A 24,237-nucleotide genomic window follows, 5' to 3' on the forward strand; every position below is an offset into this window, starting at 1 on the left:
ACTGGTTCTTTATCCCCAGGCACTTCTAATAAAGACTTCACACCTGACTTATTGCCATACAGTATGCCTACAAGTTGTGCGGTTTTGCTTTTAACATTGAACAATGGTGGGATTTCACATGTTGCAATATGCACTGCATTGATACATAATACGACGATGCTTGAGCTGTTTTGCCCCCTCCAGACGTTCCACAAATCAAAATTTACAGTCCCATGTGTTGGTCTGATATTAGCTGGTGGGAACTTACATGTGTGTCATGATCTTATGCAGGAAAACCCCATCCACCAGTTCCATGAACAAGGATAGGTTATCTTCAGAGTTGCTGGTAAGAGCTCCAAATGTTTTGACCTGAAGACAGAGCAGACGAAGTGAGATCAGACAGTTTAACATGGGGGGGATGATTACATAAACAAACTAATGTGTCTTCAAACCATACCAAAAGCCCTCCTTCAAAAGTACCCTTGAAAGTCCTATAATTATCTTAAAAAAGAAACTATGACTTGTCATACAACTCATTATGGACAAGATATTATGGTAAAGTTCAGGCTTTATCACAGAAAACACCCCTTAGAAACTTCAACCTTCTTACTCAAGTCATTACATGACTGAAAACTGCATTGCAAAAAAAAAAAAAAAAAATCATCAGTTCCACAAAGATATCAGGGCCAGCAAACATATATATATATTAATCACAAATATTCCCTTTTTTGGAATTACAGCTTTGATGGGGGGTTTCACATTTCCTGCTTGGGAAGGGGGTTAGACAATCAGCCCGGAGCTGCTCACAAAATGCCAACATTCCTCTGCGCCCAGGCACGGCCGGCCTAGCAACGCTTCAACAGTGCTGACGCACACCCAAAGTGTTCAGCTAGAGCGTCTCAATGGAGAGGCCCAGCCGCCTGCCACCAACTGAAAGGTAATCACTAAAGATCTAGGGGCGGCCTTATGCTTCATTAGTGGATTCAAGTGCCCAAAGTCCAGCTAAGTAAGTGGCTGGACCACAAGAGGACAAGTATGCGCCTGAGCATCTCAAAAACCATCTCAGCACTTTATAATTTATGGTCTCATGTTGCCTTCCTGCCATTTTTCATTCTGTTTAGTTTTGCTTCCAGTGGATTTTCCAATTCCTCTCACATCAGCGCAAATTGTTTCACTGAAAAAAAAGGAAATATTTCACTAGCACAAAAAAAATTCAACTTCAGCTCCCTTTTCTATAGGCTTATTCAGGATTTTCTAAAAATGATAGTGATCATATAGAGTGATAAATATGACTATAATACTGCACAAGTCAATGTCTTGTATTTTAAAAAGAAAGACCATCATGGAAAAAAATAGGTCTATATGAAGAACAGGCGTCTATTCCATGTTTTATTAGGAGGGCAGCGCGGCAGAACTGCAGAATTTAAAACAACGGGCCAACCTTCGCTGGAAAGTCCAAAAAACACCCGCAGCTGCAGGCAAATCTAATTCTGCAGTTATCAGACTGAAAGCGCACTTCCTGCCCCATCGTATGCCTCATAAATGCAGCAGCTCAGCCCGGAGGTATCGCCGCCGAGTTTAAAGGAGAAACGGGGCGATGCTCAGCCCAGCCATCGCGGGGGGTGGTTTACCTGGTTGGAATATTATTTTAGTCTATTTAGGATCTTTGTTTTATATTTTCTTTCTTTTATACTTAATGACTCATGTTAGCGGTATTGCTGTGTGCCATGACAAAACTTGATTTGATTTTGAGTGAATGCAACTCGGCACGTGGGCTTTTCATCGTCATCCTTCCATCCCTATGCTAACGAATGGCTCTTAAATCATCGGATTATTTCTTATTCCGAGTACTGTCCATCCCGATAGAAACCCTTGCTATTTGTCAGCCCGATACACTGATATTAAAATTCACTGTCTGATATAGGCCGTAAATTGAAAGTGATTTTGGTTTTGCTTATTGTATACATCTAACTCTGTTTACATTGTATAATAATGAAAACAAAACTTAAGATAGAGTACATCTCCTGTTGATAAACCACAATATTTGATGCAGGGTATTCATTTTAAAGCGTTCTGTTGCTAGAATACAAATCGGATTACGAGTTAGGCAGACTTTGCCAAATCGGTACTTTCATTTTGCTGATTTAAAAGTGCCTTAGTTTTGAAGCTGCATAAATGATGCTAACAGAAACAACGTCGCGGGGAAGTTTCAAGTTAGACAAAAAAATAAAACATTATAATAAATAAATAAAAACAGCACAATAGTATGGTAACAGTATATCCACTGGTATCGATATCAAGCATTTCCCCACTGCAGGTGACATAACACAAATAACAAGCGCTTACTGTGCTGTGCTATAGTCTACTTACCCAGACCACCAGAGGGGAATCCAAGAAGTTTGTCATCAGCTCCGAAACGGTAACATCCATTTTCACAGAATTAGCAGTCAACACAAAACAGTGGAACCTCCGCAGGGACGGGGTCCCGGCTGCGTTTTAAGAAAAGGAGCAGGCAACTAAGGCTGCATGGTCGCTCCGGGGCAGAACAATAGGCATCGCAGACCAGCTATTCTGTTTAAACGATGACAAAATCTGGTTAGTTTGTTCGTTTCTTCAAGCTGATACGCGAGATCGTCGGCCTTTTATTCCATACCAGTAAAGACTGACTGTCTTTTTTGAGAAGTTGTGAAGGAACCGCTTTCTGAGTAAACTTCAAAACGATAATGATCCTCTCCCCCCGTTTATCGCTTCAGTCAGCAAAGCATCAAAGGTAAACCGCAGGTTAAAACGCTTCACTGCAAAATACGTCCAGCGTTTTATTGGATGTACAGGGTAATAACGAGATTCAATTGCAAAGTAGTTTAACTTAATTTTATAAGAGGATTGCATGAATGTTTTATCCCACACACCTTAAAGTCTTAAAACAATTTTAAAATGTACTTTTAAAAGTACTATATACATTAAATAAATAACACAAAAATAGGTCAAACGTAACCGACAAAAACCCATCACCTCCCAAAGAGAAATACCTCGCGCTTCTTTTCACACAACCTCTAACCTGCATGCTACCGGACATCCAGAGCAGCCAATCAGCGCAAAGGGCGGGGCTCCAGTTTAATCAGTGTGCGTTACCCCGTTTCTTTTAAATGACGTAACCAAGACCGAGCCATCATTAGGACACCCTCAGAAAGGGGTCCAAGGTAGGCTTGTAGAACGGTGAAAGCGCTCCAAAGCTCCCCCTGCTGTTTCTGAACACTGCAAAGTTAAACGTGTGTTTTCCGGTGTCTATTTGCACGAGGCATCAAGGATCTACTTTGGGGAGATAGATATGCAAACACTGACTGTTACCCACGCATATCTTGGTTATTCCCATTCACTAACGTTAATTTATCCCCAATTTGCCCAAGTGGTTGGCAAATAACTGGCATGAACGCTCAACGAAAATGAAACAAAAATGCCAGCACTACCTGTGCAAGTATTGTGCACCACGATACATGTTTACCTTAAAGATGATACCGTTATTTGTTCCATTTAAAGAAACCTTTGTCAGAGCTCTAGAAAGAAATTAAGCGTTTTATAAGCATTTTCAGTTCATCAGACGTTGTTATTCATAGTGAATTTATTAAATTCAGGACACATTACTACTGTACATGAGTATAACACGTCCCGTCCAGATATATTGAAGTATTAGAAATATAAATATAGCCACTTAAAAATTTTTTGGTAAACATTCAAGTGAAATGTATTTCTTGACATTGGTAATTACACCAAACACATTATGTATGTTTCACCAGCTTGGTGCATTTTTTTTTCCAAAAATGCATGATGTATTTCAGTACAAAGGGCTTTTTTAATAATTAAAATTTTAAATAATTGATCAGCAGGTAATATCTGGCCTCTAAATCCCATCAATATTGATTACTGGACACAATATCTGGGCTTTAAGAAGCCTGTGCATAACAGCGTATTAAAAACAGACTAAATGCTCCTCTTAGATAATATGGATAACAGTGCATATAATTTCAATAATTGGCTGCTCTCTGGCTTTTATGCAGGCCACTGATCACCAAATTTGTTTTCTGGTGAAACTATGTGTAAATTAAGAGAGATAAAAAGTGACAAAAATACCCAAGGGTCATAGCTGGGGGACGAGGGGGGAGGGGGGGGTAGAAGGCCTTTGTATAGCACAGAAGCTTCATAGCAGTGTTTAAACCCTCTGGAATTACTGCATGACAGTTTTACATTGCAGTTTTATTGTAACGGACATTTGACAATTTCAATATAAAACTTTTAAATCACAAAATAGTATTGCTAACTGGATGCATTTATGTTTTTGCTGAACCCACTGACTTCTATCATCATGACGTGACAAGAAAATAAAACATGCTGACCATCAGCATAAAAGTGAAATTATATTACAAAAGTATTTTAATGGTCCCAAATATGCTCCAACATCCAAGACTACTCTCATGGGGGAAAAAATAAAAAGACAAAATGATCACAGATAAAATTTCACTACATTTTTAATCAAGAAGGGGGTGACATCTCAAAAATCTGCAGTTTCAAAGGGCAAAAGAGAAAAGAATAAAGCCAGAGGCTCATTTTCCAGCTGCACTCCCCCAGAGAATTTTAAAAACCCGTTCAAATGCGACATAAAAGCGTCCTGAACATTTAAAGGCAGGTGTTTCGTTAAAAAAAGAAGAAACAGAGAAGAAATTGCTGGCATTTCAAAGGAAGAATGCCCACTGAGGGAAGGCCGCCTCAGTCCTCAATGTCCATGTCTGGTCCAAGAAACAAATGAAACTTTTAAAAAAGAAAAACAGACAATGGAGTCTGATCTGACTGACGTCAAAGTCCGAGTGGTGATTCTGGGTTTGCAGACCCATTAAAGGCTGCAGCATTGTCCATCCCTGAGAGGAGGGCAGTGAGCATGGTCCAAGTCTCACACACCTTTTGCACATCAGTCTGTGTGTGTATTTGCCCCCAGCATTTTTGTATAACTGAATTTTTACTTTTGTCCAAAAAACATCCCATTTTTGTTTCTTCAGGTTGGCACTTGAATAATAAAACTGTGTGTGTGTGTTTGAAAGATTTGTCTCTTCAAACGCCTCCTCTAAACATCCACTGGAACAAAAGAGGTCAACTGTTAATTTAAGGATATGCCGTTTGAAGAGTGCACCAGTGGAACTTGGGGCCCGGGGGGGGGGGGGGGGGAGGGGGTGGTGGCGTGAGGGCCAGCTCTTTTTATGAGCTCAGCTTTGACTTCTTGGTAAGGGGCTGGTTCCTTTCTATATCATCTTCCTCCTCCTCATCATCATCAGGGTAATCTACGAGCCCCACCAAACCCTAGAAGGCCAATAATACTGTCAAATATCCATTTATTCAGTCATGCTATTATGCATATATACTAGGGCGGTCCTTAAAAACAAAAATTTGAAAATGCTAGTTCTCACCACCCCCTAATTTGTTGTCTTGTATAAGAAAACCTAATAGGATTTTTTTTTCCCAAGCATCTTTAGAGGTTACTCAAGCAGCTTGAATGGCTAAAGCCTAGTTTGATCATCCAACTGTTGGTCTCTTGGGTGATTCATTTGATTATTTTTTGGTACTTATTTTGTTTTCTCAATTGCAGCCAGCATTTTTGATTTTGGATTTTTAATTTCGCCTAAAAACATCCCATTTTCATTTCTTTGGGTTGGCACTTGTGGGTGGGTAGGTGTGTGTGTGTGTGTGTGTGTGTGTGGATGAACACTTGGTTCATTTAAATTAAAAATAGGCCAGGAAAAATACTGTTATTAAAAAATGTTGGTAGTAGCCATGCAAAAAGAATGCTTTTCATTCTTATTAACTTTTGTCACTTATTTTGTTTGGGATTTTAGAGTAAACACAGTTTCACATGTGTTCAGATTTTTACACGCCGTTTCATTTGGTCAAATTTTATGATTCTTGATTTTTTTTTGTTGTTAAATTGACCAAATGTTAAGTAACATGGTAGAAAGCACTCTTGATGCTAAACTTAAAAAAAAATAAAAATAAAAAATGTTTAGCACATTTCTGCTAGCAATCAAATGAATGACCCAAGAGATTAACGAGTATTACCGACAGTTAGCCAACTTGAATGTTCAACCATAGTGTCAGTTTACTGATTGCTGATTACAAACTCCACTGTTTGTTTTGTTCTTACCTATTTGTAAAAAATGTTTGTGTTGCTGTAGCCGTTTTGTTTTCAGCAAAGTTTGGCTGAAATTTGGTATATTTTGATCATTTACAGTTATAGACTTTGATCTTGTTGAGAAACCTCTAAACACTGAAAATTTTTGCCAGGAATACTTTCTTACAACGTATCACAAAATAAAAGGGGGAGTGAATGAAAAGCTGCCATTTTAAAATTTGACTCATAGCTAAGGACCACCCTAAAATACACACAATCATGCATCACAATCACAATCACTCTACATCACTATCCTATGATGATAAGGAACACGACACCTTGGCGGTGACAGCTGCCACGGGGTGTGAGCTCTTGGGTCCAGAACCAGGAGACCCCGCCGAACCTGGAGATCCAGGTGACCCAGGTGAGCCAGGTGAGCCAGGATGGTGGCTGTTAGAGGATGGAGTGGCGAGGCTGGGCTTGGTGGAGCTGGAGAAGGACAGCTTGAAGCTGGGACTCTGGCGTCCAGTCAGGCTTGACTTCCCCAGCACATCTTTCTCTTCAGACTCTTTCACTAAATCAAAAGAAAATACTCGTAAATGACAGAGGACACAAAACACACCTCTGTACTGTCACACGTACCGTCTGTTGGCAAACATTTTTAACCTTGGAATTAACTTTTTGTTGTTGGACCAACCTAGCTAATAATAAAACTGCATGCGTGCGCACGTGTGTGTGTGGATGAACATTTGGTTCATTTAAATAAAAAATAGGCCAGGAAAAATACTGCTATTAAAAAAAATTAGGTAGCAGCCATGCAAAAAGAAATTATAACTCAATCGATTGTAAGCTGCTGCTGCTCACTAGCTGCTGATGTGTATGCAACTGTTTGATGATACTGATTCCATTTAAACCATTTAATTAAGTTATGTTCTTTGATGTACAGTGTACACATGCAGATGTCGCCTGACCACTAAATGACGGTTCACGGTCAGGTGCATGGACCTGACTTACACTATGACGGAAACACCTAGTATATATTTCAGTGCTGGAGGCCTGAGCATGCAGGTCTACAATGAGTCAGCTCATCACACCAAAAATGCTGCCACAATTTAACAGTAATTGCACTCTCTAAGCACTGGAGGAAGCCAGTCGCACTATGCCGGTGGGGTGTGAACACTGCGTGCCGTCAGCCCCCACTTTGTTTCAAGGTAACTACTGGTCTAACTCATGTGATGCACACACATTTCTTCCTCTCCATGAACTTGCTGAACGGGTCCATGAGATCATCGTCAGCTTTGGTCTTGTCAGGAGGAGACATTATGGCCTCCCCATCCTCCAGGTCATCCTCATCTGTGTTGAACCACATCTCCTCCTCATCCTCCAGCGTGCGGGCATCCCGCCGGTACCGGTGGTTCCGAAGTATGGACCGCATGCTGGTTACATGGATACAGAAATGGGGGAGTCGGAATCAATAGTATGTCAGTCAAGGTTAGAAAGGACTAGTAAGTCTAAGTAACATCTGTCAGATAATTCTGAATCTTGACAGTAAAGGATGATGGGCTAACAAATATTTTTCAGAAAAAGGTATTGGACGCTTCCCTAACCATTAAGCCACCACTGCTTGGGCAGTATCATTTCTTCTAGACATTTCACCCCAGTATACGTTATATGATGGTATTTAAAAAAAGAATGTCAATTATGTAGGCTACTATATACTCGGAATCAGAGATAGCCTCAACGGGCTCATCAGTATGGAAGCGGAACGCTAGGGAAACAAGGACAACTCCTTGTTGACGAGTTAAAAAGATCAGCCTTTGTTTACCAACACTACTTCGCAGAGCACGCCACATAAGCACCCCTAGGCAGCATGGGAAACACAGTTAACTAATCTACTAGTAGTGTGAATGTAAACACATAAGAACTTGAGCAAGGTCACTGAGAAATATATTAAATATTGGTCCTGTGTGCAATCGGTCACCACAAGCAAATTATCTATTCTACTTCCAAACAATTCTTCTGTTCCCTGCTGCAATAAATTCATTTAATTTAAGGTTTGCATTTTCCATCAGTAAAAAAAAACCTGTTACAACTCCTGTGTTTCAGATAATTTTATTCGCATGCACAATGCTGTGCACCACAATACATCGCCTCAATACAGCGTCTCTGTATCAGTTTAATATAAAAAGGAGTGTATGCATTTATGATGGTATTAAAAATAATACCTTCAGGATTTCTAAATACCGTAATACCATCATTCCACCCAAGCCTACTGGACATCTGATGGGGAAATGGCCAAATGCATTATACCATATTTCCTGAAATAGTGGCCGGGACCCTTTACCTAAGCCACAGAAGTAACAGGATTGTATTTGTGGAAGGCTTATATTAGAGGCAGGCCTTCATTTACCTAAGCCACAGAAATAACAGGCCTTTGTTTGAGGCAGGCTTGTATTAGATGCAGGCCTTTATTTACCTAAGCCGCAGGAGTAACAGGCCTTTGAGGCAGGCTTGTATTAGATGCAGGCGTTTACTTCTAATTCCCTCTGTTACTGCATTACAATGTTAACACAAATTATATATATATGAATGAATCATGTCCCCATAGTGTAAGTTTGTATTCAGCTGTATAATGGTATATTACAGTATTGCAAGGACATCGAAATTCTAGGAGCTGGCTAACAGTACCAGTAATTCTAAACTTCTAAAAGTACGAGGTCACAACATAAAACATTTCAAGACTAACCCAAAATATTAATTGACATTCTTTTTTAACAGCAGAGTCAAATATCTAATAATGGTCAAATTTAACTACAAGCAAAATCCAAACTGAAAAACTAGGATATTACCTATAAATAAACAACATCGTGGCTTACTTTGATAAAACAAATGTTGAATGTTGATTGTCAATGAGATGTTTCTCTTTTTGTCACTTTTTTTTTCTGTTTCTAATGTTTCTAAAACTGACTAAATGCAGCTTAAATTTTCACCTGAACTCTACATGTCTCCTTTTTCTGTTTTCTCCAAAACATTTGTATGACTGCTCTAGACCATCTGTAAATGTACAAACTTTTTCAGGGTATGTTTTAAGCCATCGCTCTATAAATCCCAAAATGCTCATATGAATGTTTCATGTCTATTTCGTTCGTACCAAGCCTTTATAGATAAGCCCCAGGAGTCCCCCCCCCCCCCTTTGTTTTTTACCCTGATCGGTACTTGGGGCCCAGCCTTTCTTTGTTCATGATGACCACACGCCCCGGCTATTAACTGAGACCCAGTGTAAAACTGAATCCCGGTTTTTATTTGAGGAAATACGGTACATAAACTTGATAGATTTAAGTTATCAAATTTGTGTTGTGCTTTCAAATTGCAAATATATACAGATCCAGATGAATACCCTTACACACAGCACCCGCTTCCCCTCACCTGTCCAGCTTGGGGTTGTCCTGTCGTTCCCTCTGCTGCTCGTATCTCAGCCTGAGTCCTTTAAACGTTTGAACATAGTTCACATCTTCAAGTGATTTCCAGTAGTGCTCTATGATGTGGGCCGTCAAGGACTTCACATCCTCCTGGGGGAACAAAACAACATGTTTCCCCCACTTTCCCCATTTCCTCAAATGACACAGAAAGGAGCTTGGAGCTCATCCCAGGCAGCACAGGGTAAGAGGAAGGGCCACACTCTGGATGGGATACCAGTCCATCAGAGTGCATGAGCATGTATACACACACACTCACAAATAGGGGCAATTTAGCTAAACAGCTTCCTAACGTATTTTAGTGGTCTTAAAATATAAAGGTAAAACCAAGGAGTGAGTTAAAAAATCTTTATAAGCACAATTTGAGAAAGGTCATTAAGCATCATACCTGCATAGTGGCATTTGGACTGCTCAGATATTAAATGAGCAGCACATTATACCAGGGGTAGGCAACGCTGATCCTGGAGCGCCGGAATCCAGCAGCTTTTCTATCCTACCTGATGAGTGACTGGGTGAATCTCAACACCAAGAACGCAAAGACCGTATTTGTGGTTTTGGCAAGACCGGTCTTGCAAACTTGCCTTCCAAGAACGATCTCGCAATATCTCAAGAACAGAGAATGCACCAACTGTGAACTTAGACAGATGTGTACTTGTGTACTATGCTGTATGCCCAGCTGATTGCCCCAGCCATAATTGTTATTATAATATATAATGACACATGATCAAAATATCCAGTCTACGTGACTAATTATTCCTGCTATTGTGCTTTTTTCACAAATAAAATTCACACTTAAAATAATTGTATTTATTTCAACTCTGTAGAAATGCTAGACGCAGCCAAAAAAAGTGAAAAACAGCGTCCTCTTTTCTTGTGATCTTAGTACTAGAACTGGTCTTCGGCAATGGAAGATGACGTAAAATGGGTAACCGAGAACACAAGTAGGGTGAAGTACGCATATTGTAATTCAGGCACTATCTGCCTGAGATCAGGTGTAGTTCATCAGAGACCAGGTTGGATGAAAAACCTGCTAGATACCGGCACCCCAGGATCGGGTTTGTCTACTCCTGCTCTATACTGTAGCAACACAAGGAATTATCACAAATGCCTCATGCACATCTCCCCACACAGGGCACGGACAGAGAGGAAATGGGGCACGTACCACCCGAATGAACTCAAACATCTCGATGACGGCGGAGTTCATGAGGTTGTAACGCGACCCGTTGTTCAGGAAGGCCTTCACCACCGGTTCAATCAGAAAGTTCCGCATGATGTAGCGATTGTAAAACTCGTCCTTCAGACCAACGATTTTCCTCATGAATCTGAGTGCACCTGTCAGAGTAAAGGAGAGAGTGCCGTTCCTGTACTAAGGACCCGTCAACACTAGGTGTCAGCACTACTTAACTCAGACTCGTCACAAGCCCAGAAAGTTACATCAGGGCAGTTTGAAAGAGAACAGCAGCAAAGACAACACAGTATGAATGACTTCTTCAAGCAGCGTGGGTGACAGAAGGCCTGTGACACTCCAATGAACTAGAGCAGTGTTTTCCAACCTGGTCCTCAGGGACACCGCAGCCAGTCCATATTTTTGCTCCCTCCCAGTTCCCAGAGCAAAAATGTGGACTGTCTGTGGCTCCCTGAGGACTGGATGGGGAAACACGGAACTAGAGGACACATAGAAGGGGCTCGCTGACTCACAGAGAGCAAGGAAGGCATGCTGGGAAGCCATGAGCACCAGCACCCTGCGCAGGATGTCCTTGTTGATGATGTAGTTCTTGATATGGTAGGTGTGGTGCTCCACGCAGAACGTCAGCAGCTCCAGAATCAGCGCCAGCAGCTGTGACGTCTGGAAGTCATCTGGACATGGAGAGACGGTCAGTTAGAGCACACAGGCAGGAGACACGCCGCTGCCTCGTGCCAAGTCGGCTGCCCCGTGATGAGCACAGACGTCAGATAAACTGCCTTCTAGTAGAATGTTCCCTCACAATTACTTAAGTGTAGAAGCATCTGCTGTACACCTTTAGTAAAGGGGACATATTTCAGCACCTGTCATCATTTTATTGTGTAACTGGGATGAAAGAAAACACTGAGATCACACACGGATTCAGCATCACAGTGGTGTGTCAATCAACCACATTTACTTTGTCTGAAGCACCACCACCCCACAACCACCACCTTTTAATGCTTCATCTCAACACCCAAAGAAGGAACGCAAGCAACATAACTTTAAACGAGGCAGAAACACAGGACAAGAGCGATGGTTTGGTGGTGGGGGGAGAAGGGGTCACCTTTGCTGGGCTTCTCTTCTGTGGTGTTGGCCAGCAGTGGGGCGGAGAGCACATGCATGCAGTGCTTATAGAAGAAGCTCAGGAACTCTGTCTTCTCAGTTTTCTGCAGTTATGTCGGAGAATGAAGAGAACTTCAAATCACTTAATCCGCTATGCAAGCAAAACTTTAGAAAAGGTTCATTTACAAAGCTATCATTTCAGACATGAGGTGGTACCACATTAGAGTGTATATGTAATAGAGGAAATGTATCCTCACGTTGGCTGTGGCAAGCATGTTCTCCGGGTCCACTAGGGTGCGGAGCAAGCCCATCAGCTGCACGGCGCCACCTAGCTCAGGGTCCGTGTCACAGATCATATGCTCAATGATCAGGTTGATCAGAAGGATATCCTGAGACCACACGGAAATGGATGCCAAGTTTATCATACATCAATCTGTCAATCTCCCAGACCAGGATGAAAGCTGCTGTTTGAATGGGACGTTTCCTCCACTCACGTCGTCATTCTGCTGGGACTCCTGCATCACAAACTCCCGTACCATGGAAGGGTTGTACTCCACCAGGTAGGAGAAGATATCCGTGGCAGCAATGCGCACCAGGCCGTCATCCATGCCCTACCAACCACCAACACCATGAGGCAGACCTTCTTACAATCATACACTCCATCACCAACAGCATGACTACAGTGGTTTGGAGCAGAACAAATAGGTGCTGTATTATAAGGCTTTGCAGCAAAGTTTGTGGGACATTACGAAAACACGGAGTCTAACAGTATTATAACAGATCTTCCTGCATCTGACTTACCAATATGACCTCTAGGGCCGGGAGGATGCCCATGTTTGACAACGTTTTGAAGAAGGCATCTCTATTTTGAGGTTGTAACGTCTGAGAGAATGCACAAAATTCCTTAAGGAAGTTAACCTGTAGAAAAAGAAAACCCCACCATGTTATTCTTGATGGGCTGCAATGCGATGGACTACCTTCACAGAAAGATAAGCTCTACATTAACACCACAAATGCCATTGCACTGCTGCCACTTTCAAGGTGCAATTCATACCAGTTCTTGTCTCTTGTCATCATCGGTTGCTTCGTCAGTTAGCTGTGCAAAGAGGTCTGTCAGGAACCTTTCATCGTCCTAATCGACATGGAGGGGGTGGGGAATGAGAGAGGAGTTTAACTGAGGTTACTGAACCAGCTTACTGACAACTACACTCTGCCATGTGCAGTGTTACTTATGAGATTTTTAGAATGCAACTTGGTACTACTCTGCTGGAACAGTATGTATATGCTACAGGTACTAAACAGCAGAGGGGTGCTCCACAAAGCAGGGTTAGGCTAGAGGTTATGATTGTCCAATAGGAATGCTCCTCACCTAAACTCTTACTGGACAATCATGACTTCTATCTTAAGTTAACCCAACTAACTGAGAAATCCTGCTTTGCGGAGCACCGTCAGGTCTCTTCCAAGAATGAAAATAAACATATTAAATACATGCAAAGACATCAAAGCCTACCGTGCAATTTTTATTCAGTCTCCTTTGTGGATAATCAAATATTTGTTCAGGAAGGAATGTAATCTGAAAGCTATACAGCCTTAAATAGCTAAAAAGTTGTATATTTCAGATGGTGTAATATTGTACAGCATTAGTTTACACACGCACAGAGCCACATATCCACACTTGCCAACCATTTACAGAAAGCTATGACATGGTGATTCAATTCTCACTAGCAGAAAAGAGCCATTGGTGATGGGCAATCTTGAACCCCACCCAAAAAAAAAAAAAACAATGGGGAAACTCAATATGATTGTGATGACTTTCATCAGTTCTAAAGCAAATTATATGGCTTTTTAATCAAATACCTAATACGCTAAGAACCCTTCCTGCTAATATGTGTTATGTCATATTTGGACCACAAGCAAAATGCACATTATTAAAAACATAACACATACCGTGTGCTATAAACTATACAAAACAAACATTATATAAATTCACCAGTAATGCAAATATAATTAATAATATACATTTAAAAAATCATCAAATCTTAGGATTGCATAACTATTTAGTAAGGTCAAATTTAAAAATATATATTTCCAAAACACAACACAGAATATAATTAAATATGGCTTTATAAAAACATACCACTACAAAAGAAAGGGAACAACCCCCTGACAGGTCACATAATGTTGTCACATCACAGGACACCAGCACGCAACCTGGCTGTGCGTGTAATGTGTGGGTTACTAACTCTGTTTCTTAGTCATGATGAGTCACCTGAAACCTGACAACTTCTTTCAATGTCCACTTTTCGTTTCAAAGTGTTTAATAGGAAAGTATTTTGTTTTCGTTTAAGACAAACATTTGTAGAACTGAACATTCCACCTCACATTTTCTCCTGGAATTGGGAGAATTATATATGAGAACTGAAGACTGGTCATTTGACACTACTGAGTTCAGAAACATTAAGGTTTTTTCCATTCCCTTAGGTATTTTCCCAGAAATGTTTTAATAGTTTCACCACTTTTTACACTGAAAAAACACTGACATAAATACAGAAAAATATTGGAGAAAAGCAAATGGATTAAGCATGTTCAACAGAACAGATAAAGAGAAAACCTAATTAATACAACAGAATTACAGCTTTCAAAAAAGCAAAGACTGAATTTCACTTTAACAAGAGAGGACAGACACTCAGCTCCATGATGAGTATAGACATACATCTTAAAAGGGAGAAAGATCCATCAAAGGAAGAAACGACCACTTACCTGCAGCATTCCGACAATTTCCACTTTATTAAAAAAAATAAAGGAGTGAAGAGTGGAGAGCATGTTTTCCTCAAAGACAGAAGGGGTGGGTAGGACCATATCCTGAATGTACTGTACTCGGTACGTCTGGTGAATTTTCTGCTTGAGTTCAGGGTCTGAAATGGGGATGACCTCCTTGAACTTGGCAGTCTTAGTCAGGAATTCCCTGTGTCTCCGGGGCTGGGGCAGGGAGGGGTCAAACTCCAGGCAGCCAATCACATCCATGATACAATCATCAGAGAACATGACCTCAAAAAGGGCAGTCCGGTTGAGGAGAAAAATTCCCTTAATGATCTCAAACAGTTGGTGCAGCCCCTCGTGGTTCTCCAGGTCTTCACAGACATGGAAGAGCTCCAGGAGCTTCTTGATGTAGCCTTCATTCTCTACAGCTAGAGCCAGCTTCTCACGGCGCAGTGGTGAGGGCAGTGACGAGGCCACCAGCTCTGCTACCTCCTCCAGCCGGTTCAGCTCACAGGGGGGCAGCTCGAAGCCAGGGGATGACATGTCATCAAAACGCTCCTCCTCAGACTCCTCCACCAAGTCCTGTGTGATGTCCACAGAAGGGTCCTTCCCCTGGACCTGATCTCACACAATATAAATGTCCAAGGTAAGTCCAGTTTGTTAGGACTCAGTTCTGGGTAAAATTGCTCAAATGGGCCTAAAACTAAAATATATTCATACCTAGGAGTAATCACATGGTGCAAACTGCAGATGAAAATGATTGTATTTGCCACACATAACTTGACTTAAAATGCCTTACCTGGCATATTTTCTCCCAGATTTCATCACACCCCACTTTCTCCTGAAAGCTAAGCGCCAGGTCATAGTTATCAGCTTCGGACCACACTATTAATGTGTCCTGTGAATAGCAAAAGACACAACGTCACCCCATGTTCAAAAAACAGAACTTGAGCTTACAACCATAGTTGAAATCTCTCCCCAAAACTAGTTAGTTCAATCTTTAAATAATAGGTACATTCAACGTCCAGGAAGTTAATCTACTTATTTTATTTTTGCCAATTCCAGAGAATGAGAATGGAAACACCTGCCCTAGATAAAGAGTGCTATATTACTGACCTGTTGTTTCTGGTAAGCAGTGTTTGGGTTTATTTTTGATTCCAGCAAAAGAGAACCTTCAAAGAAAAGTCAAACATGATTTTATTGATCAACTCATTAGATGTAAACTATACAATGTATATATTCAGGGTGTCTATTGTTTAGTGCTCTATGTGCACCAAGACCCCGAACTAGACAGTTATGATTTGAAAAGCCCTTGAAAAAAGTAAGTCTGATATGAATGACTGGAGGAAAAACATGGAATTCTATTCTACAGGAAACGTCATTTTAAAAAATGTTTCACAAAACCACCACTGGTGCAAGCGCATGACTTGGGTGCAGCGGAGAAGTGAAAAATAAATGAATTGCCGTGAAAAGCACGGTGCAGGACACGTGACCCAACAAGAACAACACTGACACGCGCCACACGTAAACAGCACGAGGCACGCTTGTTTGTTTACTCCCTGCCTAACAAACCACGCAGCCCTCCTGTCAGATTCACAACCAGGATCATTTTCTCCCCAACGGCCATATGAATCCTTACCGTCGCTTTCGGCTCGTACCAGCAAAGATATCCCTTTAAACCTCTCGACGTAGCTGGACGAGACGTGCCCGGTACCCCGATCGTCCCACTGCCTGTCTTCATTGAGGGTGTAAACCTTCACTCGCCGGCGTGTGTCCGTCATCCTGCACACTGTCCTGATTGTTTTTTAGAGCGAAAAGGGCTTCGCTTTCCGACCCTTCCTCCCAGACTAACCACACTGTGGTACCTTACCTTATAGTACTTTGCTGTTTTTTTCGACGAAAATCAAGTAATTTCAGCTCACGAAACTTCTGGAGACCAGTGTCGAAAATTTACAAAATCCTCAAGGTAGGAAAATGGATCTGCAGACAGCCCTACTTATCACCAGCCAACTAGCACTTCGGCTAGCTAGCCGATTGCGTTCCTCATTTCTTCGAAACCAGTAAGCGTTCGAACGCAGCCAAGGCCGTGTGACAGCGACATTATCTTCATTTACAGACTCGTCCGATTTGCGGTTCAAAGTGAAGCTCGGCCGTATTTCTGTTTAGCTTGTTACCCTAAAATTTTATGTTGCATGAGAAGTGTTCCGCCATGTTCTGTCTTCGGGCCGCGTCTGCTAGCCTCTTTTCACTCTTTGGCCAGCGTTCCAAAATAAAGCAAGCCAAAAGCGCGTAATCATTCATCTCCCCTACGCGGAACATGTCACACACCGCCAGTTGTTTACGTTAATCCCCAGCGTCTTCGTTTGATTAATGTGCTCCTGCCAGTTAGTATTCAACCATTTTGGTTCCCCTCAGCATAGCAGTACGGGGATTCCAGCTCTGTTAGCGCAAGGGCAGCCTGACGCCCTTAAAGAAGCAGGGCAGTCATTTCTAGCTCAGGGTATAATCATACTGAGAAATCATGTATGTAATAAGGGCTCGATGTACTAAGTCACGGCACATATCATAATATCTTAGCAATAAAGACAAAGCGATGCGCTAACAATTACGTGCTGTTCGTTTTTTTTATTATTTATATAAGTTTAATGTTGTCATGTTTGTGTGTCTATGTATGTGACAGCTTTTGTCAGTGTACAGTGTTCCAGCGTATGCTGTTTCTCATGGCAGTATCTCAGTGATCAACGCTGATTTGGTTCAGGATTTTATAAATAAGTAAATTATTGCTGTGTGGGTTATGTCCAGACCGTCATTGGTTCGAATCCTGTGGCCAACAGAATAATGGTCTCACTGCCGAGCCCTTAACCCCAAAAACTGCTCCAGATAAACAGCTGACTACACTGTGAATCCAAGTTTTGCTCTCACCTATATGTGTCTAATAGGAGTATAAGATGTGTAAATACTGAATTCTGTTGCACTTGACTTCATGAAGGCATTCTATTCTAATTGAAGAGAAATGGGATCAAATAGTTATAATTTTACTCAAAATATTTCATCCCACCAATCTTTCTGATTTATTTATACATACAAATGTAGAAATTACACTATAAGTAGATGGCTTTTGGCTATTATCTGTAATACAACCATAGTATAGAAAGAAGAGGATTTATGCAAAACAAGAGGGGCTGTTCTGCTTAGAATGGGTCACATCCAAATTTTGAATTAGTTTTTCTTATTGTGACTGCTATTTTGCACACAAAGCCTCCGGGATAGGCTCTGGACCCCCCACAACCCTTAATAGGATAATAAAATGGATATAATAAAATGGATAAAATAAAATGGATGGATAATTGTGGCTGATCAAACAATTAACTTTCCATCCATCCAACCATTTCCTGAAACCACTTGTCCTATTCAGGGTCACAAGGGGTCCATAGCCTATCCCAGAAGCTACAGGCACAAGCCAGGAAACACAATTAGCTTAGTAATATAGTGGTAGTAGAAGACTAAAGTCTGAATCAGTTTTTTTTCACATTCATTGGAAATAAATTTGATCTGTTCTGAACAAGACATCAGAACTGCATTTTCTTATTGATGTTCACCTCTTCAAAGCTATGGTGTAATAGAATTGTGATGATTAATTCTATACGCTGGTTATTTACCTTGGAATGCAACATAAGTGTGAAGAATTTCTTCAAACAATGCATATCCAGAAATACAACCGAAGAAAGAATGGCCATTTGTTTTTCAGAAAAAAACTAATTTTTGCCTATTAGTTGCTATAGCAGCAGCAGGTGAGTAGTGTAAACAGAACTAACAGCACTACATTTAGTTTGGAAGCATGGAAAACAGAACCCACCATTTGGGAAAGGGCATTTTGGGAAAGCAACAATGGTGCAACAAACAAAGCTGCAAGTATCAATTAAGTGCCAAAGATGTTTTTAAGTTACAGAACAGAATAGTGATACTTTATTAATCCCCATGGGGTAATTCCCCTTTCACCTGTCCCATCTTGCTTCCCATGAGACACAGAAACAGGTCAGAGCAAGCTTGGGGGTGCAGCATCCTTGGAGCTGGGGGTTATGGGCCTTGCACAGGGGCCAAACGGTGCCATCAGGCTGCTGACCCTGCTATTCAAACTGGCAACCTTCTGATCACTGAACTACACACTGCTATTAACGAGTTTTCCATTTGGTCATTATATCAACCTGAAAGGTTACTCATCAAAACATTTATCTTCTAAATTACCCATTTTGGATTTTTTTCATTATCTCAACCAAGCTATAAGCTGCCTGATGCCTTAGCCCAGCTAACAGTTATTTATAAGCTTTTGTTTAAGCACAGTTCTACAAATTCAGCAAAATTCATCAGTTTGTAACATTAAAAATATCAATAAGGATTATGTAATCATCTTCCCTAATACTGCTAAATCTGCATATTCAAATCCCACCAAGACATACAATACAAAAACAGGTGTGTTGAAAACTAGGGGTCAAACAATATGCTCCACATCTGCACACATGGTCTACAATGCAAAAAAAATGTAATATTTGAGTTTCTTTTGAAATATAAATCTGTTTACATATTGTCCTACTTAAATAAAATTCAAAATTTGCTTTTCAAAACTCACTGGCTTCTGAGAATACAGTATAAGTAGCTGGGTAAATTAGTATCAACACTTAATATCAATTATTCAAAACTTCCAGAGCTTTATTGATTCCACATGTGCTAACCCAGAACACAATCCTGCAACCACAAAATTGAACAGAAGAGGTATGGTGTGAAAGTGACCCTAACTGGGTTCTAGGTGTACAAACACCACGACTCCCAGCTTCCCTCTGCAGGCTGAATGGCGGAAGAACACTTCTAAGATGACTAAGAACTTTGGGTTTTGTCGTTGCAAGAAAAGGCCACTGCTTATGAGTCCATGTCTGTCCACATGTCTGTGTGTTAGATTTATTATAAACATCCTCTAAATCACTATTCCTCATTCTTTTCCTGAATTTATTAAACCTCAAGACAGGTCATTTGCATTAAAAGGTATGTCTCCTCCAGATGAATTAAATTCCAGTCTTTTGCTTCCCCTTAGGGCATTTTAATCCACATGTGTATTGTATGTACAAACATGTCTGTGTTAGTGGCTGGGAACCTGCTTGCTCAGAGCTGCAGTCAAATCCTGCTGGTATGTGAAATACTTTTCTTCATTCTGCCTCTGTGTGTGTGTGATTTCTTAACATGTTGCGTTTGTCAGGCTGTGTTATTGTGGCCAGATCTGTCTGCGTCTCTCCCTCGATTAATCCTCTCTTTGGTCCGTTGTCGCTAGTCTTCGGTCTTGGCCTCCATCTCCTCCGCATCGTCGTCGCCATCGACCTCGGCATTTTCGCGTTCGAGGCGCTCGAGCTGCCGTGCCAGCTCCGTCTCATCCGTATCCGTGACGACCTTCGGCTGCGGGGAGAGGCCATGGAAACGCTTACACCAGCCCGGAGAACGCTTTGCTTGTAGCTAACCCTTCACCCGTCAACCACTCCTTCTCCCTGCCTTTGCACCCACCTCCATCTGGATGTTGAAGACTCCCCTCTTCTCTTCAATCCTCTCCTTGATGGCAGCCATGGCCTGATGCAGCACGGACAGGCCCTCAGTGCGCTCAAGTGTGGTTGTTGTCATCACATAGCGTGGCGGCGCGATCAAGTTGATCTGTGGGCAAATACGGACGGCTGGTCAAACCACCAGGATATGTTATTGTGCACAGAGGAACCTCTTTGTCAGAGAGGGTGAAGCTCGCTGCTTCAACTCACCTTGATCGGCATGGCCTCTGTGGAGCAGTTCAACCCGGCTCTCAAGGCATCTTTTACAGCATCAATACCCTCATAGCCATAGCAAGCCACCTCAATGTCTGCCGGGGGGAAAGGAAATGGATAAACAACTGACCAATGTTTTAACTGTTAATCTAACACACTGATCTCCTTTAGACACCTAGGATGACAGAGATGAGCTCCATCATCACTGCCTGCAGTCACGTGTGAATGTAATGACTATATCAGAGTATGAAACACATTAAAGAGATTTCTGAGAATGCTGTCAGTTTTTCTGAAACGATATTTTGCAGACCTCTGTGCAGTACTGAAAAGGAGTTGATAACTGAAGGTTAGGAGGCTGTGGTTACATTGTGTCCTACCTGCTCTGATTTTGACAGCCTGCGGTGTGAGCCGTCTGTTGATGTTGTCGATGAGGACTGTTCTCTCCTCCTCCGTTAAGTCGAGTCCATCTAGGATGGATGGGTCACTGAATGGAAGCACACACTGATGTCAAGACATAATAGATACTTTCTAAGTATAAAGGTCACAGAGGGTTAAAATAAATTGATGGCTTTTATATTAACTTAAATGCATGTTCAAAATCCATTAGACACATGTCTCTTTAAACCAGGAGCAATTCTCCCATATTACTTGATATGTACTGCGATTAGATTACCATTTAAAAAAAAAAAACAATAGAGACAGCATCAGTTAGGTTAGTAACTTCCCATTGTGTATTAATAAATAGGGGTAAGTTTCCTAGCTCAGAAATCTACTCACGACACTGCCTGCTTGAAAACATCGTAGGCCCCATATCCAGGGCGCTTGTGCTTCTCATCGAAGACCCAGGCGGTGCGCTGGAATAGGCTCTCAAGCTGCTCATCCTTACTGTACTCCAGAACCTCTGCCACATGCCTCAGGATGCTGTAAACCTGCAACATCACACCCACATCATCCCAAGAGCCTCACGTCAAAAGCAGATGGAACATTAAATTTATTTTTCATCATACAATAATTTATAGATGGAGACAGCCCAAATCTGCCATACTGCTCTGCACACTTCAGAATCGACTTTAAAGGAAGAACCAGTGCTTACAGTTTTTGATTTGGTGAATTTATCTTCACACTTAATGGCTTCTTCAGGTGAAACTCTTCTCTTTGATAAATCAATGTAACCTGTGGGGCACACACACAATGACAGGTGAGAGAGTTAGTCTGCAGTACCAATAAAACTATTATTGACATGTTACAAGAAGCAGAAATGTCAGACAGACGACACAGCAACATGCCCTCACCCTTCTCCTTATCAACTCGTATGACAACCACACACTCATTGCGGCCGATCCTGATGAGCTTGTTGATGGAGCGAATGCGTCGACGCGACAGCTCGCTAAGGAGGATCATTCCCTCGATGTTGTTATACTCCAGCAGGCTGACATAGGCACCCATCTCAGCAATAGAACGCACGTTCACCATCACCACATCCTCCACTTCCGGAAACCGGTGTTGGTAGAATCTACAGCTGAGGCCCGGCATCACTAAATGTATGAACATGGGTTTACCACCACAGACAGAGAAACAATGAGTCGGTTACCAGGCAGGGTACTCACATGGAGCACAGATATACAGAAAAAGTACAAGTTGGGAAAAACAAAACACAATGAGTTTTACTGGTTCAAAACAAATTAGATTAACGTACTATTTCTGCATACTAATTCAGCTTAACTCTACACAGCTGTTAATTTAAGAAAAGGGTGAAAACGAATCATTATCATCCTTAACACCGATTTTAATCTTAATATTTTTTTGTTTGCCAAAAATACGTGTTAAGAGAAGTAATAGAAGATAATAAAGTAATAAATGTGATTAAAGGAAACGATTACGTTTGCGTCACCTTCCTGAACAAGGAAAGCATGTTAATTAAATCATGCTAAACAGTTAAACAACGGAATAAGTCAGTAACTGAACAATACATGTCGGTACGTCAGACTACTGTTATTTAAAAAAATATTTCACGCTGACAGTAAATTAGTAACCTGTTCGTGGTTTTGGAGTGTGTCAAAATTTCAACAGACGCACTATTCAGGCAAGTTACAATATTCCTTCTTGGGCCAACCTATATCCACATATGACTTATGATAAACATCTTCACTATCCCGGGTTAAAGAAAATGTACGACGCCTATTTCACTGCCATTAGACTAGTAAGATATGGTAATAGTATAACTAAGTAGATTAACCAAAAACGGTACATTGATTATTTTTAAAATAATTATACGACAGTCAAAAACGACGCCAGGTGATGCTAAGGGCTCATCGTGCACTAAAAATGACAAAAATAAATCCATTATTGGTTATATGGGTAGCTATGGGCTCCCATGCTGCAGTCAGCACCTAGCTAACATGCAAGGTAGCCAGCTAGCTAACGGTTAACTTTTCGCCTTGCATATCATACACCTACTTGCATTTCAGAACAAAAGAACTCACCTATATTAGTGAATCAAACTTTGAATGGCGACAAATTACACTTTAGTATATGAATAAAGAACGTTTCTTGTAGGTTTAGTACGCAAGGAAAAGCCTGCTATCCAATGCTTTCTGGTACATCAGTGCACAAGAACGTATGATAATTAACCCGGAAGTGATGTCGGGACATACGTGACAAAACAGCAAAAGAAGAAGAGACAAAGTTAAATACCTCCACCAGAAATGTGTTAGCGCCGTCTAGCGGAAAAACAAACTTAATATCCACACGGCCTATGTAGCCTGTATGTTGCTAGTTGAATGGTGTGTGAGGGTGCCCTCCATTAGCTTGGCTCCCCATCCTGGGTTGTTCTCTGCCTTGCGCACGTAGCCTCCGAGATGGGCTCCGGATCCCCTGTGACCCTGAATAGGATAAACAATTACAGAAAATTGTCGGATGGATTTACAGATGGATGGATGTTATTGGTTTTCTGCAACTGGATTTTTAGATTCAAATAATTTTCTACTGCTGAAACCAGTCACTATCAGTAAATAATTTTACACAGTTATAAATAAAATATAACTCTTTATTGATCCCTCATGAGGAAATTCCTTGTTGCCCACCCCACTTTTCTCTCCATTACACACAGACACATACATAGGTTAGAGCAAGCTTGACAGTAAAGGGCAGCCATCTACATCAACACCTATTAAGTTTGGGGTTAAGGGCCTTGCTCAAGGATGTGATGTGATTATTCTGCCAGACTCAGACAAGCAACCATCTAATCACAGGCAGAGAGGCTTACACACACACACACACACACACACACACGATGCTTTGGGATCTCTGCTGATATGATTTTGACTGTTATATCTTAGCACTTCTGTTGTGCTTTGACATAACTTGTTTCAAAGACATGACTCACCATGAGAAAGGAAACTGTACTCTATAGTCATCTTCGATCCTAGCACCGCGTTCTGCGCAGATGCAAGAATTTTTTTTTTTATATAGAACAGATAATCTGCCTTTTTCATTTTAATAGATGAAAAACTTTGTACTATGTGCACTGTCTTTGTACCTCGATTGCTTGGCACTATATGTACGTTCGTCTGTGCACTATATGTTCTTGCGGCTGTATATGCATCATAATGTACGTCTGGAATCATTAATGTGAGCCGTCAAGTGACCGCCAGAACAGCGGTCTCTTAAGTACAAATTATACGGATATTTATAATACTATAATACTTAGCTGAGAAAAAAGGAACATGTTCAGCAGCACTGACTTGCTAAACTGTGCTGATGTGACTAGTACCCAGTCTCGCCATAACC

At 41.3% G+C, this 24,237-nt stretch overlaps 3 protein-coding genes across 7 annotated transcripts in view; all 3 read right to left on the reverse strand.

Moving 5' to 3' along the window:
• LOC111858983 (protein Daple-like) overlaps positions 1 to 3,042 on the reverse strand; it is a 41,143-nt gene extending 38,101 nt beyond the window's left edge. For 2 of the 5 annotated variants that reach the window (XM_072702624.1, XM_072702625.1), the window contains exons 1-2: positions 2,350 to 3,024; positions 248 to 348 (exon numbers count right to left, since the gene is read on the reverse strand). In XM_072702624.1, coding sequence (XP_072558725.1) covers positions 248 to 348; positions 2,350 to 2,409 — 161 coding nt within the window. In that variant the 5' untranslated portion in view covers positions 2,410 to 3,024. Of the gene's footprint in view, positions 1 to 247; positions 349 to 2,349 lie in introns of all 5 variants that reach the window. The other 3 variants (XM_072702621.1, XM_072702623.1, XM_072702622.1) reach the window with 3 other exon arrangements.
• A 520-nt stretch (positions 3,043 to 3,562) lies between these two features.
• Positions 3,563 to 17,099, reverse strand: LOC111858985 (serine/threonine-protein phosphatase 4 regulatory subunit 3-like). Its single transcript, XM_023841254.2, has 15 exons — positions 16,293 to 17,099; positions 15,770 to 15,825; positions 15,453 to 15,551; positions 14,654 to 15,271; positions 12,948 to 13,025; positions 12,695 to 12,811; positions 12,388 to 12,504; positions 12,151 to 12,282; positions 11,895 to 11,997; positions 11,305 to 11,463; positions 10,769 to 10,938; positions 9,557 to 9,699; positions 7,376 to 7,566; positions 6,469 to 6,704; positions 3,563 to 5,325 (listed from the first exon to the last, which is right to left on the reverse strand). Exons 1-15 carry the CDS (start codon positions 16,432 to 16,434, stop codon positions 5,224 to 5,226), a joined length of 2,463 nt encoding a protein of 820 aa, XP_023697022.1. The 5' UTR covers positions 16,435 to 17,099; the 3' UTR covers positions 3,563 to 5,223.
• A 2,236-nt stretch (positions 17,100 to 19,335) lies between these two features.
• eif2s1b (eukaryotic translation initiation factor 2, subunit 1 alpha b) lies at positions 19,336 to 23,092 on the reverse strand. Its single transcript, XM_023841241.2, has 8 exons — positions 22,932 to 23,092; positions 21,741 to 21,983; positions 21,542 to 21,621; positions 21,226 to 21,377; positions 20,826 to 20,932; positions 20,446 to 20,543; positions 20,201 to 20,344; positions 19,336 to 20,095 (listed from the first exon to the last, which is right to left on the reverse strand). Exons 2-8 carry the CDS (start codon positions 21,979 to 21,981, stop codon positions 19,970 to 19,972), a joined length of 948 nt encoding a protein of 315 aa, XP_023697009.1. The 5' UTR covers positions 21,982 to 21,983; positions 22,932 to 23,092; the 3' UTR covers positions 19,336 to 19,969.
• Positions 23,093 to 24,237: the final 1,145 nt, after the last annotated feature.

The sequence above is a fragment of the Paramormyrops kingsleyae genome, chromosome 19, assembly GCF_048594095.1.
Source record: "Paramormyrops kingsleyae isolate MSU_618 chromosome 19, PKINGS_0.4, whole genome shotgun sequence".
Taxonomy (NCBI): Eukaryota; Metazoa; Chordata; class Actinopteri; order Osteoglossiformes; family Mormyridae; genus Paramormyrops; species Paramormyrops kingsleyae.